The sequence below is a fragment of the Crotalus tigris genome, unplaced genomic scaffold (assembly GCF_016545835.1).
Source record: "Crotalus tigris isolate CLP2741 ecotype Arizona unplaced genomic scaffold, ASM1654583v1 scf7180000019817.510193, whole genome shotgun sequence".
NCBI lineage: Eukaryota > Metazoa > Chordata > Lepidosauria > Squamata > Viperidae > Crotalus > Crotalus tigris.
In genome coordinates this window covers 163,422-175,901 of record NW_024097726.1, presented here as the reverse complement: position 1 = coordinate 175,901, position 12,480 = coordinate 163,422, and the positions used below count along the sequence as shown (strand labels likewise).

Genomic DNA, 12,480 nt, shown 5'->3' with positions numbered 1-12,480 from the left:
TGAGAACTAAGGAGAAATTACCTGACAGTGAGAATAATTAATCAGTGGAACGACTTCCCTCTAGAAGTTGTGGGTGATCCAACACTGGAGGTTTTAAGAAGAGATTGGACAACCACTTGTCTGAAATGGAATTTGGTCTCCTGCCTGAGCAGGGGGTTGGACTAGATGACCTCCAAGGTCTCTTCCAACTTTGTTATTATGTTATTCCTGTTTTCCTCACACAGTAAGAAAGTGGGTTGGGCTGAGAGAGAATGACTGGCTCAAAGTTACGCAGTTGTTTTTCATGGCTAAGGTGGCCTCCCACTTTCTAACCTAACCTGGTGCCTAAATCACTAGACCAAACTGATTGTCAAATCTGAAACGATAATAATAACAACAAAAACAATAACAAAATATAATAATAAGAATAATAGTTAATAATAAATAATAATAATAAAATAAATAAATAAACAAACAATAATAATAAATAAATAAATAATAAAAACTGGGGGGATCATAAAATAGAGAAAGTCATAGAAAATGATAAAATTAAAATGCTCTGGGACTTCAGAATTCAAACAGACAAGCACCTGCAACATAACACCCCAGACTTAACAATTGTCGATAAGAAAGACAAAAAAGTCTGGATAGTGGACGTGGCAGTGCCTGGAGACAGCAGAATAATCAAGAAAGAACTGGAGAAGATAAGAAAATACAAAGACCTACAAATAGAAATAGAAAGACTGTGGCAAAAGCAAGCAAGGGTAGTACCAATAGTGATAGGCTCTTTGGGTGCAATCCCAAAATAACTGAAGCACCACTTGAACACCATTGGCATTGACAAATTTGCTTTTAGTCAATTGCAAAAGGCAGCCTTACTAGGAACTGCTTCCATCCTGCGACGATATCTGTAATACCATCAAACATCCACATCTGCCTATCCCAGGTCCTTGGTAAGGACTCGATAGGTAGACAAAATGCTAAATCCAGTCTGAACGTCTGGCTGACTGTGCGATTATCCATAATAATAATAATAATAGTTGGAAGGGACCTTGGAGGTCTTCCAGTCCAACCCCCTGCTCAGGCAGGAAACCTTATACCATTTCAGACAAATGGCTGTCCAGTCTCCTCTTAAAAACTTCCAGTGTTGGAGCATTCACAACTTGTGTAGGCAGGTAGTTCCACAGGTTAATTGGTCTACCTGTCAGAAAATTTCTCCTTAGTTCTAGGTTGCTTCTCTCTTTGGTTTGTTTCCATCTGTTGCTTCTTCTCCTCCCTTCAGGGGATTTGGAGAATAGCTTGACTCCCTCTTCTTTGTGGCAGCCCATGAGATATTGGAACACTGCTGTCATTTCCCCCCTCGTCCTTCTCTTCATTAGACTAGACATACCATAACTGGCTCTCAGATCAAATATCTCACTTTTGAGTGAGTGCAGGAATCCTTTTTGAGCAGGGAACTCCAAAGCCACATACCAGAGTAGGAAATATTGAACTGATACTCAAAGAAAAGAAAAATTGTGGTTGCTGGGTGTGACTGTCAGAATTTCCCTGACTGTGTTTCAGTAGGTTGTGTGTTCCTCCAGGGAATCCTTATCTTCATGTATATTGTCACATGAGGACACTTGAATGTCTCCTCTGAAACTTTCATTGCTACCTTACCTTACAACATAATTCCTGAGTGCTGGTTCTTTTGTTGTTGGTTGTCCCAAAGGTGATTTTTCAAAAGGCAGCAGGACTTTCTTTGTTTTTGCTTGAAGACATTTCACTTCTCATCCAAGCAGCTTCTTCGGTTCTTGGTCAGAGTCAAAACTGAAGAAGCTTCTTGGATGAGAAGTGAAACATCTTCAAGGAAAAATGAAGATAGTCCAGTTGCCTTTTGAAAAATCACCTTTGGGACAACCATGACCTGGATGAGTAAGAATCTCCTTAGACATGTATTGTTAGTTGTTGATCCTGAGAAGCAAAATCTACATAAACATCAAGATCTTGTTTATTAATTCTAAGGATGGTTGCTGCATGTTAATCAGGTTTTATAAAACTATATTTAATCATATCTCCACTTCTAATGGATATTGCCAGTTTTCTATTTATGCTGTTGCCAAAGACCATCTAATATCTTTTAATAACTAATTTATTAATTTAGCAACTTCATGTGGCTGCGCATCTCGGGCAAGTGATTCTGGACAGCATGCAAAAATCCAGTACAGAAGTAAGACAATCATTAGTTAAAATCATTCTATAATAATTATTTAAAAGAATCAAAATGTCAAGCTGCGAAGAATGCTTATGCTACTGTATCCATTACTGCTTTTTAACTTGCCAACAGACTCGAGGGGGGGGGGCAAAAGGAAGAATTAAATGCAGGTTTCAGACATTGGACTGCCAAGCTGTGAGAACCAAGGTTGTCCAAGAACTGTTTACTGAGAACTGAAACACTCTCTCATAACAATTGTCTGACACTTTATTGGATAATGTGACTTAATAGGGGGGAGGGAGATTCTATACTTTAATGTACTTATTTTGGCACCAAGTAACCAGAGCTGGTTTTCTATTCATCTTTGCCAAAATGGTGTGCTCAATAAATTTTGCATTAGAGATTGGAAAGTCTCAGCTGTGCTTATTTTGTTGGGTTCATCAGTCGAAACCTCGACACAAAAATGATAAAGCTAAAACTGGAAAAGATCAAATCAAATCACTCTTTATGATGGTAATTGGCCAGCATAAACTTCTTGTAAAGGATGAGATGGAAGTAAGAATACATTTAATTTCCTTTCACTAATTCTTTTTGTATTATTAAAAAAAATAAATTACAGTGGAAATAGATTGATGAATAGAGAGTGAGCTTGATTTTTTTTAAAAAAAATGCATTTATATTTCAGAAACTCTATAATATTCACATTTCAAAGACCCCAGACCATTCCAAAACTCTAATACCGTGTTAAATACATGTTCATAACTTGATTTACCCCTTTACTATATTTATGAATTCATTTATGAATTGTAAACATACAAACTATACCATATATTCCGGTGTATAAGACGACTTTTGAGAGCGTTGAAACAGGCGCCGAACTCGGGGGTCATCTTATACACCGAGTCGTCTTATACGCCAGAAATAAGGTAGTTTTTGGTGTATAAGATGAATTTCTTGGCATGCGACTCGGCGTCAATTGTCTTATACGGCGGAAATAATGGTAGTTTCCAATGTATAAGATGACTTTCTAGGCATGCGATTCGGCGTCGATCGTCTTGCAACTCGGCGGTGAACTCGGGGGTCGTCTCATACGCCGGGTCACCCTATACACCGGAATATACGGTAACTATGGCAAGGTCCTATCATATAAGGAGGTACATCTGGTGGGACCCAGAAAAAAGGACTTTTCTGTGTTGACTCCCTCCCTTTAGAATATCATCCCTTCAGAAATTTGACACTCTTTTGTAAGCTTCTGAAGACTTGGTTTTGTCAGTGGGCCTGGGAAACTTAGAGTGGAGTGGCTTATTTGACTGTGTGTGGTCACCAGGCCAGTGGCATGGGGGTTATTGTTTTATTTTTATTTCTGTATTGTATTTTATTGCAAGTAAGCTTCCTAGAGTCACTGTGTGTGAGTAGGGGGTATATAAATTTTCTAAATAAATAAACAAGTAAACTACAAACATTGGATACAATCTGATTCAGTATCTCTAATCTCCTAACAAGACATCTGGATTCTCAATGTCTTGCTATCTTGAAAGACAGAAGGTGTTCAATTGAAGAATCTTGGAGAACGATTGCAAATGCAGCAGCAAGAGCATTTCTTTTGCAATTGGCAACCATAATAAATTGTAATGATCAGGATAATTCTCCATCAGTCCTCTATTGTCAGAAATAATGACTTCTACATGTCTCTTATGGACATCAAACAGACCTTCTCTTCTTTTTCTATCAGCTTTCTCAAAGCCAGCAATATTACATGATGTGTTAATTCCTCTTTATGAGTTGCTCTCTGCAGTTTAATTCAGGCCGTAAAACAATGATGTAACACTTTGGCAAAAATATGCATCCCAGTAATGCAGCACCGGAGGACAAGATGGAGAAGACCTCCACAGCTACCATGGCTTTGCCTTTTGTGCTCAGATAGGCTGGAAAGAAAGAAATCCATACACTGCAGAAAGCCAACATGCTGAAGGTGATGAACTTGGCTTCATTAAAGCTGTCAGGTAATTTACGGGAAAGAAAAGCCACAATAAAGCTGGCAATGGCCAAGATACCCATGTAGCCCAAGACACAGTAGAAAAAGAAAGCTGACCCCTCATTGCACTGTAAAATCATTTCTTGGAGCTCTGAATGCATGTCCAACTCAGGGAATGGTGGAGATGTTAACAACCAAAGGATACAAATACATACTTGCAAGAGAGAACAGCAAAGTACAGTAGAAAAGGCCAATCTTTTCCCCACCCATTTCCTCATTCGAGACCCTGGTTTAGTGGCCATGAAAGCAACAACCACAGTGATGGTTTTGGCCAGTACACTAGAAATGGCCACTGAAAAAGTGATGCCAAACGTTGGTTGTCGGAGAAGGCATGTCACCTTGTCAGGTTGGCTGAGGAACAACAAAGAGGAGAGAAAACAGAGCAGAAGAGAGACAAGAAGGGTGTAGGTGAGGGACCGGTTGTTGGCTTTGACAATGGGAGTATCTCTGTATTTAATAAATGTTCCAAGTGCCCAAGAGCTCAAGAAGAAAAAACAAAAAGCAGCTGAGGCTAAACCAATTCCTAAGGTTTCTTCAAAAGTTAGGAATACCAGCAGTTTCAGGATACATCCTTTCTTTTCTTTATTTGGATAATGGTCTCCTGAACATTCGAAACAGTCATCCATATCTGGAAGGAAAATCAAGGAATTTGTCATCATTTGTCATTCCATATTATTCAAATTACTTTCTCAATGGTGGCTAGTTGTTGTTCCTTTTGAGTTCTTTCCTCTTGTTACCAGATCGATCATGTTTCTATGAAAATTCAGTTTTTCCTCAAATGGAAAATGTAGGATTGGCATAAAAGAAAGCAGAAATGGAAGGACAATTATTCTTTGGAATGCAACCCTTGGTATCATTTTAAAATTTATTACAATTTCCATTTGGAGTTTTCACATTTTGTCCAAAACATGGAAAAGAAAACCATGAGGATATATGTAAGTCTCTAGTAACAGAGTGTATTGACAAACTTTGAAATCTGAACAATAGATTGTGAATCACAGCTATAAAAATGAATATTTGTCTTGAATAAGACATAGAAGTATTATTTATGTGCATCTGTTTCAAAATACAGCCTTTCTTTTCTTTATTTGGATAATGATCTTCTGAACATTGAAAACAGTCATCCATATTTGAAAGAAAAGTCAAGGCATGTGATTATACATTCCATATTTTTGAAAATAATATTCTTTATGGGTGCCAACTGTTATCCCTTTCAGGTTTTCTATTGGTTATCAGTTGGATCATGTTTCTATGGAAATGCAGTTTTTGCATCATTGTATCAGTTGGGACCAGCATAAAAGAAGTACAATGGGAAGAGCAATTATTCTATGAAATGGAGTTCTGTGCAGCACTTTCAAATTTATAAACATTTAAACCATTTAGACTTTTCCCATTTTTCCTAAACATGGAGAAGAAATCTGTGAGGATGGATATTAAAGTGTAGCTCTTATGGGCAGCCTTTGAATTTAGAACAACAGATTGTGATTCACAGGTATAGTAATGAATATTCACCTTGAAGAACTACCAATACTCTTTGTTACAATACAGTAGTATATTACAGTTTGAATGAAAAGTTGCTGGAATGTTTAACCTACCTTTTTGATCTGAAATCTTCCCTTCTGGGCAAGGAACACAGTTGTAGCAACAGAACTGTTTTCCTTCCAACCCTTTCTTCCAGTATCCAGGGTAGCAATGGTCATTACACTGAGAAAATGGAATAACCTGGTGATAAATATAAAAGATTTTGCAAAGGGAAATTTTAAGCAGTTTTTATTGTTCTCCTTTATAATGGGGGGGGGGAGAGAAGAATATTTGAATTCCTAAAGGGTTAGTCCAGGTGTATTTATAAGGTAAAGGTTTCCCTGTCTAGATGTGTCTGACTCTAGGGCACAGTGGGCATCTCTATTTCTTGTCCGAGGGAGCTAATGTTGTCTGAAGACATTTTCCATGGTCATGTAGCCCGCATGACTATATGCCAAAGGCCCCTGGAACACTTAACCTTCCCACCAAAGTGGTACCTATTAATCTACTCACATTTGCATGCTTTTGAATTCCTAGGTGGACAGAAGCTGAGGCAGGAATGGGAGCTCACCTTGTTGCCCTTAGGTCTCAAACCCTGGCTCTCAGCTTTCCAGGTGACAAGCTCAGTATCTTTAACCACTAAAATGTTGATATTATAAAGGTATTCAAAGAGCACATTTGTCTTGGAAGGAAGGAAGGAAGGAAGGAAGGAAGGAAGGAAGGAAGGAAGGAAGGAAGGAAGGAAAGAAGGAAGGAAGGAAGGAAGGAAGAGGGAGGGAGAGAGAGAGAGAGGGAGAGAAGGAAGGAAGGGCAGAAGCAATAGTACTTAGACTTATATACTGCTTCACAGTGGTTTAAAGCCATCTCTAAGCGGTTTACAGATATTGCCCCTAACAATCTGGATCCTTAGTTTACAGACCTTGGAAGGATGGAACACTGAGTCAAGCTTGAATCAATGAGAACTGAACTGCCAAACTGCTGGCAGCCAGGAGTCAGCAGAAGTACCCTGCGATACTGCATTCTAACCACTGTGCACCAGGGCTCTTGAAATATGTGTGATTACAAATGAAAATAAAACCTAAATATGAAAAACTGTCTTTTACATTACAATGTCATTTTGTCAATTTGATGAATGCTTGATCGTTGACAATATTTGTACAGAATATGCCATTTTTCTTTCAAAAAATACAAATTAGATTTCTAAAGAGACTGTGTTCAATATTGGATTATAACAGATCAAATAGTTGATTAAATGACCCACACCTGGTTAAAAGCTGGGTGCCATATAATCAGCTCTTCATTGATGAATAATTCCTTCCTGTTGGGAATATGAGGATCCATTTTTCCAACTCTAACTCTCTGAAAGGATCTATTTGGAAAAGTGACCAAGTTGGTGATGTCAAATCCACCTGTTGCTTCCCCTTTCTCATTCAGGAAGACTCTCTCTCCAGCTGAATTGTTAAAAGAAATGCCTTGAAGAAATGAATGGAGCTACTTGAAAGAGAATGAAAGAGAGGGGGAATCATGAAAGGGTAATAATGAAAAAGTGGCCAGTTTATTTAACTTTCACTTACTATTTCTTCCCATTGCTCTAACAAATATCAAATAAGTACACTTAGAATATAGATAATCTATATTTCAGAGAAAGACACAGGTCTGTTCTATTATTAATTTAATATTACTTACAAGGAAAAAAGAAACAAAAGCAGTTAAGAAATGAAAATCACAACAAATTATTGACATTATACAACTTGATTTAGATATGATTTATATTCACCATTTAAACAATTAGACAATCAAATTTGGACCATATCTAAATTCATCCTATATTTTTTGCTCTTCATTAGTACAGTGAAGACCTGACAAATTTCCTTGTTTTGAGAGAGAGAGAGAGAGAGAGAGAGAGAGAGAGAGAGAGAGAGAGAGAGAGAGAGAGAGAGAGAACTCTTTCAAACATAGAGTTGTTTCAAAGGGTGGAGGCCGCAGCTGAAAAAGACTGATGTTTGGTCCATACCTCTTGAACACTGATAGAGCGAGAGAATGCTCTCCATCTCAACTCTGAAATGTTCATGAGCCAAAGAGAAGTAGATAAGGGAACCGGCTGAGGATAATTTTGGATAAGAATAATTGTTCACCGGCTAATATAAAAAGTGAAATGTCTACGTTTCAGAAATGTTTTGGGGCACAGAAAAAGAAAGGCTGCCTTCAGACACAAGACAATTTAATTCTTCTTAGAACCAGGTTGGATAAATTTACAAGAGAGGCCAATTCTATGTGGAGGTGAAAAGTTTTTTTATACAATGAAAGTTGATGTATACATCCCACTGATTATACCAAAATTAGTAAAGACATGGTTTATGTCCATCCTCTTTTATTTTATAAAAGAGACCACTTTGATTAGAGATACTGGACTAGACAGCTATATAAGACACTGGAAAATGTTTGTGGACTTTCTACATGCTAAATATAATAACAGATGGTTAACAGAGGAATTTGAAGATTGGTGTAATATTTAGCTCAACCTGTTGACTGCCTTTTCTTCTTGGAACCTACATGTTAAAGGTTAAATTTAATTGATCACTTTTTCCTCCTTTTTTGTGCACTATTTTTTTTGGTTGTGGTGTTTAGGGTTGAATGTATATTTTTGTTTTGTTACATTTTGTTTGTTTGTTTTAAAGTTCTATATTTTATTCTCTATGATAAAACTATAAACTTATTAAAAAAGAGAGACACTAGTAGCTTTGTTGCCTCAGTCTCTCTATTGATTTATGGCCACAGACCAGGACAAAAAAGCTATATTAGATGGTGGACAATTGTGGATGATAATTGAAATGCAAGATAGGTGTGGTATGGAAAGATTACCTGCCAAGGCTGCAGATTTGGAAATTCAACCCTTTGAATCTCTCTGGGTTGGGATTTTGATCTCATTGCCTCATGCAAAGAATGTGCCACTGCATAAACAGCATTGTAGATACTGTAGCTTTGGCCAGTCATGTGGAATTCAAACAGAGGTGCAGGCAGATTCTCCAGATTCTCTTCTCCACTGCAAGTCTCATTGGACACAGAGGGTGATTCTTCATTTGAAAGTGAACAGTCGAACAATTGCTCCCAAACTTCTTGAAGAAATCCATCTTTGTGAGTTGAAGGTTTGATGACTTGAATAAATTCTTTGAAGCCTTGAATTTCTCTTGAATGCACTGTAAAGGAAAGAGCCCCATGGAACAACTGGATATCCCAGCCCCCGTGGAATCCTGTCAGTATGAAATCAATTGGATTCATCAGGATCCAAACTTTTCTGAATAATGATCTGTCTTTATTTTCAGGATCACGTAGAAACATGATAGTTCTGAGCCACACTATTGTGAATGATTCTCCATAGACAAGAAAAACATTTGCTTTCTGATCTACCAGTTTATCAGAAATAATTGAGATTGAATTAGACATTTCGGATAAGTCTTCTAAGTACATATGTTGTGGAATTTTTTGTGTGAAAGCTAAACAGATCCCATTGTGTGAAAGCAATGGCTGCAGGTTCTTCAAAAAATGTTCTCCCTTATTTTCAAAAGCAAAGACTCCAATCCATGTCCATCCAAAATGGAGAAGAAGTTGTATAATTCCAATGTACTGATGGTCCTCTTTTGGGACCATGCAATAAAGTGGAGATAACTTATTAATTTGAAAATCTTCTTGGGAAAAGGAACCATAAGTAAGCTGGACAAACAAAAAAGAGAAATTCATTATTCATGAAAATGATGGGAAAAATATGAAAAAGACTGCTATTTAGAAAATGAAGGTCTCTCTACATTGAACATTTCTCCAATTCTAGGTAGATTATGAAATTCTGATGAACAAGAGAAGCAACTAAAATCCCATGATGAAATATTTTCTCATCTGAAATATAACTAGATTACAACCAAACTCAATTTCCTAATATAGAGTTTCAGTATGTTTGTCCCCTTAGAACACCTGGAAACTTTCTAACTATTTGAGCTTATGAGCTCTTCTGAGCCTACGGAAAGGTTTCGTAAGAGCTAGACATACTGGATTATCTTCTTCCCTTATTTGTAGGAGATAGAACTTATGAATGAAAGACTGCAACCTAGATATAGCAAAGGGAATTGTCACCCATTGTTGGATGGCTTGGTGGAATCTGGAACTGAGTTGAGGGGAGCAATGAAAATGCTGTGTAACCATGAATTGGGGATGGGCAAGAAGTGGCTGAAAGGAGATTTTGCCTAAACCATGAGATATGACAGCAGTGTTCCAATATTTGAACTGTTCCTACAAAGACGAGGAGGTAAACTATTTTCCAAATCACCAAAAGGCAAGACGAGAAACAATGGATGGAAACTAACCAAGGAGAGAGGCAACCTAGAAATAAGGAGAAATTTCCTAACAGTGAGAACAATCAACCAATGGAACAACTTGTTTTTAGAAGTTGTGGATGCTCCATCACTGGAGGCTTTTTATAAAAAACCAGGCAATCATTTATCTGAAATAGTATAGGGTCTTTTGCTGAAAGAGGGGGTTGGATTAGAAGATATCCAAGGTCCCTACCAACTCCATTATTCTATGTTCTATGCTGTGTGTGCTAGCTATTGCTCCAGATTTCACCACATAGTGGTCAAACCAGAATATCAGATGACCCTCTCAAGTAAGATAAATTTTATACTGTAATTTGAGATTTAAATTTAAATTTTCTAATCAATGATTGTAATAAAAGATTTTGATTTTCTTGATTGATCATTTTGAGCCAACCTATTGAGTTGTGGGAACAATTGCAGAAGGGAGAGCAGAGAGCAAAAATGAAGTGTTGCAGAAAGACATGGCAAAATACTAAATAACCCTATAGCATCAATCCTTCAACAACAGGATTGTTGAAAACAATTGAGTTTTACACTAAACTACTTTTATCACATATCAACCAAATTGTAGCACGAAGAAGTGTGACATATTGCTACATGGCAATCAAAACACATATATGTTTGTAATAAAATAAGTTGATTTGTTTAATTAGATTACCTGGAGCCAGCCTCCAGAGTTTTGGGGAAAACAGCAGAAAGGAAAGGAAAGTGAATTTAACTGAAATGTTGCAGAAAGGTGTGGAAAACAACAAGTATCTACTATTAATTACAAAAGAATTTTCTCTCTTACTCCATCCCAAACTACCTGTGGAATTTTGTAGACATTTATACTTTCTGCCATATAAGATGATGTATCCGAACCTAATCCTCCAATGATGGCTATGAGATTTTTCCGGCTATTGCATTTGTAGTTAGGGACAAATTCCTGGGATTTGAAAAGCAGGTCCAGAGTAGTGCGATAGGTCATCCTTGGATTGTGGTAACTATCATAGATGTGGAATCCAAGAGTGACGTTAGGTAAGATCTGGGAGTCCTCGTTGATCTCCTTCACAGCAAAGGCCAAGGCAAGAATGTGCTGGTAGAACTTAGTTATTACACTGCAAATAGTTTAAACACCCCCATTAAATTGACAATTCTTTTATGGTGAAAGCATTGATGTACAAGTAGCAACCATTTCTATTTCTATTGTAAGTAAGATGAGAGTCTTTGTAAAACACTCAATAATTTGCATAGTGTTCAACTATATACAGGGTTTCCATGATTGGCAACAAATATATATACAACAAAGTTGCGATTTTGTTTTCTAACTATCACATTTATTTCTATCAGTTCGGCACAAAATAGAATACAGCCAGCAAGTAGCACTCATTTAATGTATGTAAGTTATGTGAGGAGTGACTGTGCAGGTGATATAATTTTAATTATCTTAGGCTCACTAAATGTACTCTTGCACTATAGTTTCATACATTTCATGAGTAAGACTTTAATGCAATGAAAAGAAAATGATTTTTTTTCCCCACAATCAGATAAGATTGAAAGACAAGGAAGCAAGAGTTAGTTTATATACAAAACCTTGAATTTGTTCTCAAAGAGCTATTAGTCATGTAAGCAATTTCGGGAGATCTGCCTAAGATTAGAAAAATGATTGGGAAGAAAAAAAATCCTTACAGTGGTAAATCATAAGGTTTTAGAGAAGGATGTTCCTTAAATTCAATTTCAAAAAAGTGGTAAATTATCTGAGACACCATCCCACCGACAATGAGGTTACCAGGCTGGTACCACTCATGGGGAATAGGGAAAGCATCACTCACAGGGCAGCTCAGAATAACTATATTTTGCAGAAAGAGCATCAAAAGGAACAACATCTTAATGTAGTTGTCATAGTGAAAATATATGTGTCTTCTGTCCATAAGGAAGTAGGTATTTTAGTCGTTCATTCAATGATTAATCCAAGGTTTATACCTGACAATGCATCTGATCAGAATTTCCATCATTTATATTTGAAGGTCCATGTGAGTGCAAATGTGTATATTGACTATCACTTGGATTGTACAGATGTTCTGGAAAGGAAGAAAGGTGGGAGGAAACTTGTAGCAATGAATCTGACAGAGCCATGATTATCCCTTTGTGCCAATCTCCCTGTAGTTCAATAATTACTTTATATCCAAATTGATACTTTAATTGTTGCTGAATTTAAATTGTCTTTATGCCAAGCCCTTGATGTTTTGGACTGGCTAAAAAAAAATATGGTGATTCCTGTAGGACATAATTATTTTGGTTTTGATGAGGGAATAAGTGGTTCAACTGATGGTTCAACTTTTTTTAAAAAAGTGATCAAACGCTAATAAAAGTAATCTAAGGGACACTGGCAATTAAAAATAGCCTTA

General features: G+C 37.0%; 1 protein-coding gene across 1 annotated transcript; it reads right to left on the bottom strand.

The window, feature by feature from the left end:
- Positions 1-3,937: 3,937 nt before the first annotated feature.
- LOC120317752 (vomeronasal type-2 receptor 26-like) lies at positions 3,938-11,841 on the bottom strand. Its single transcript, XM_039364594.1, has 6 exons — positions 11,762-11,841; positions 10,899-11,190; positions 8,592-9,440; positions 6,301-6,411; positions 5,804-5,912; positions 3,938-4,836 (listed from the first exon to the last, which is right to left on the bottom strand). The coding sequence occupies exons 1-6, from the start codon at positions 11,839-11,841 to the stop codon at positions 3,938-3,940; spliced, it is 2,340 nt and encodes a 779-aa protein (XP_039220528.1).
- Positions 11,842-12,480: the final 639 nt, after the last annotated feature.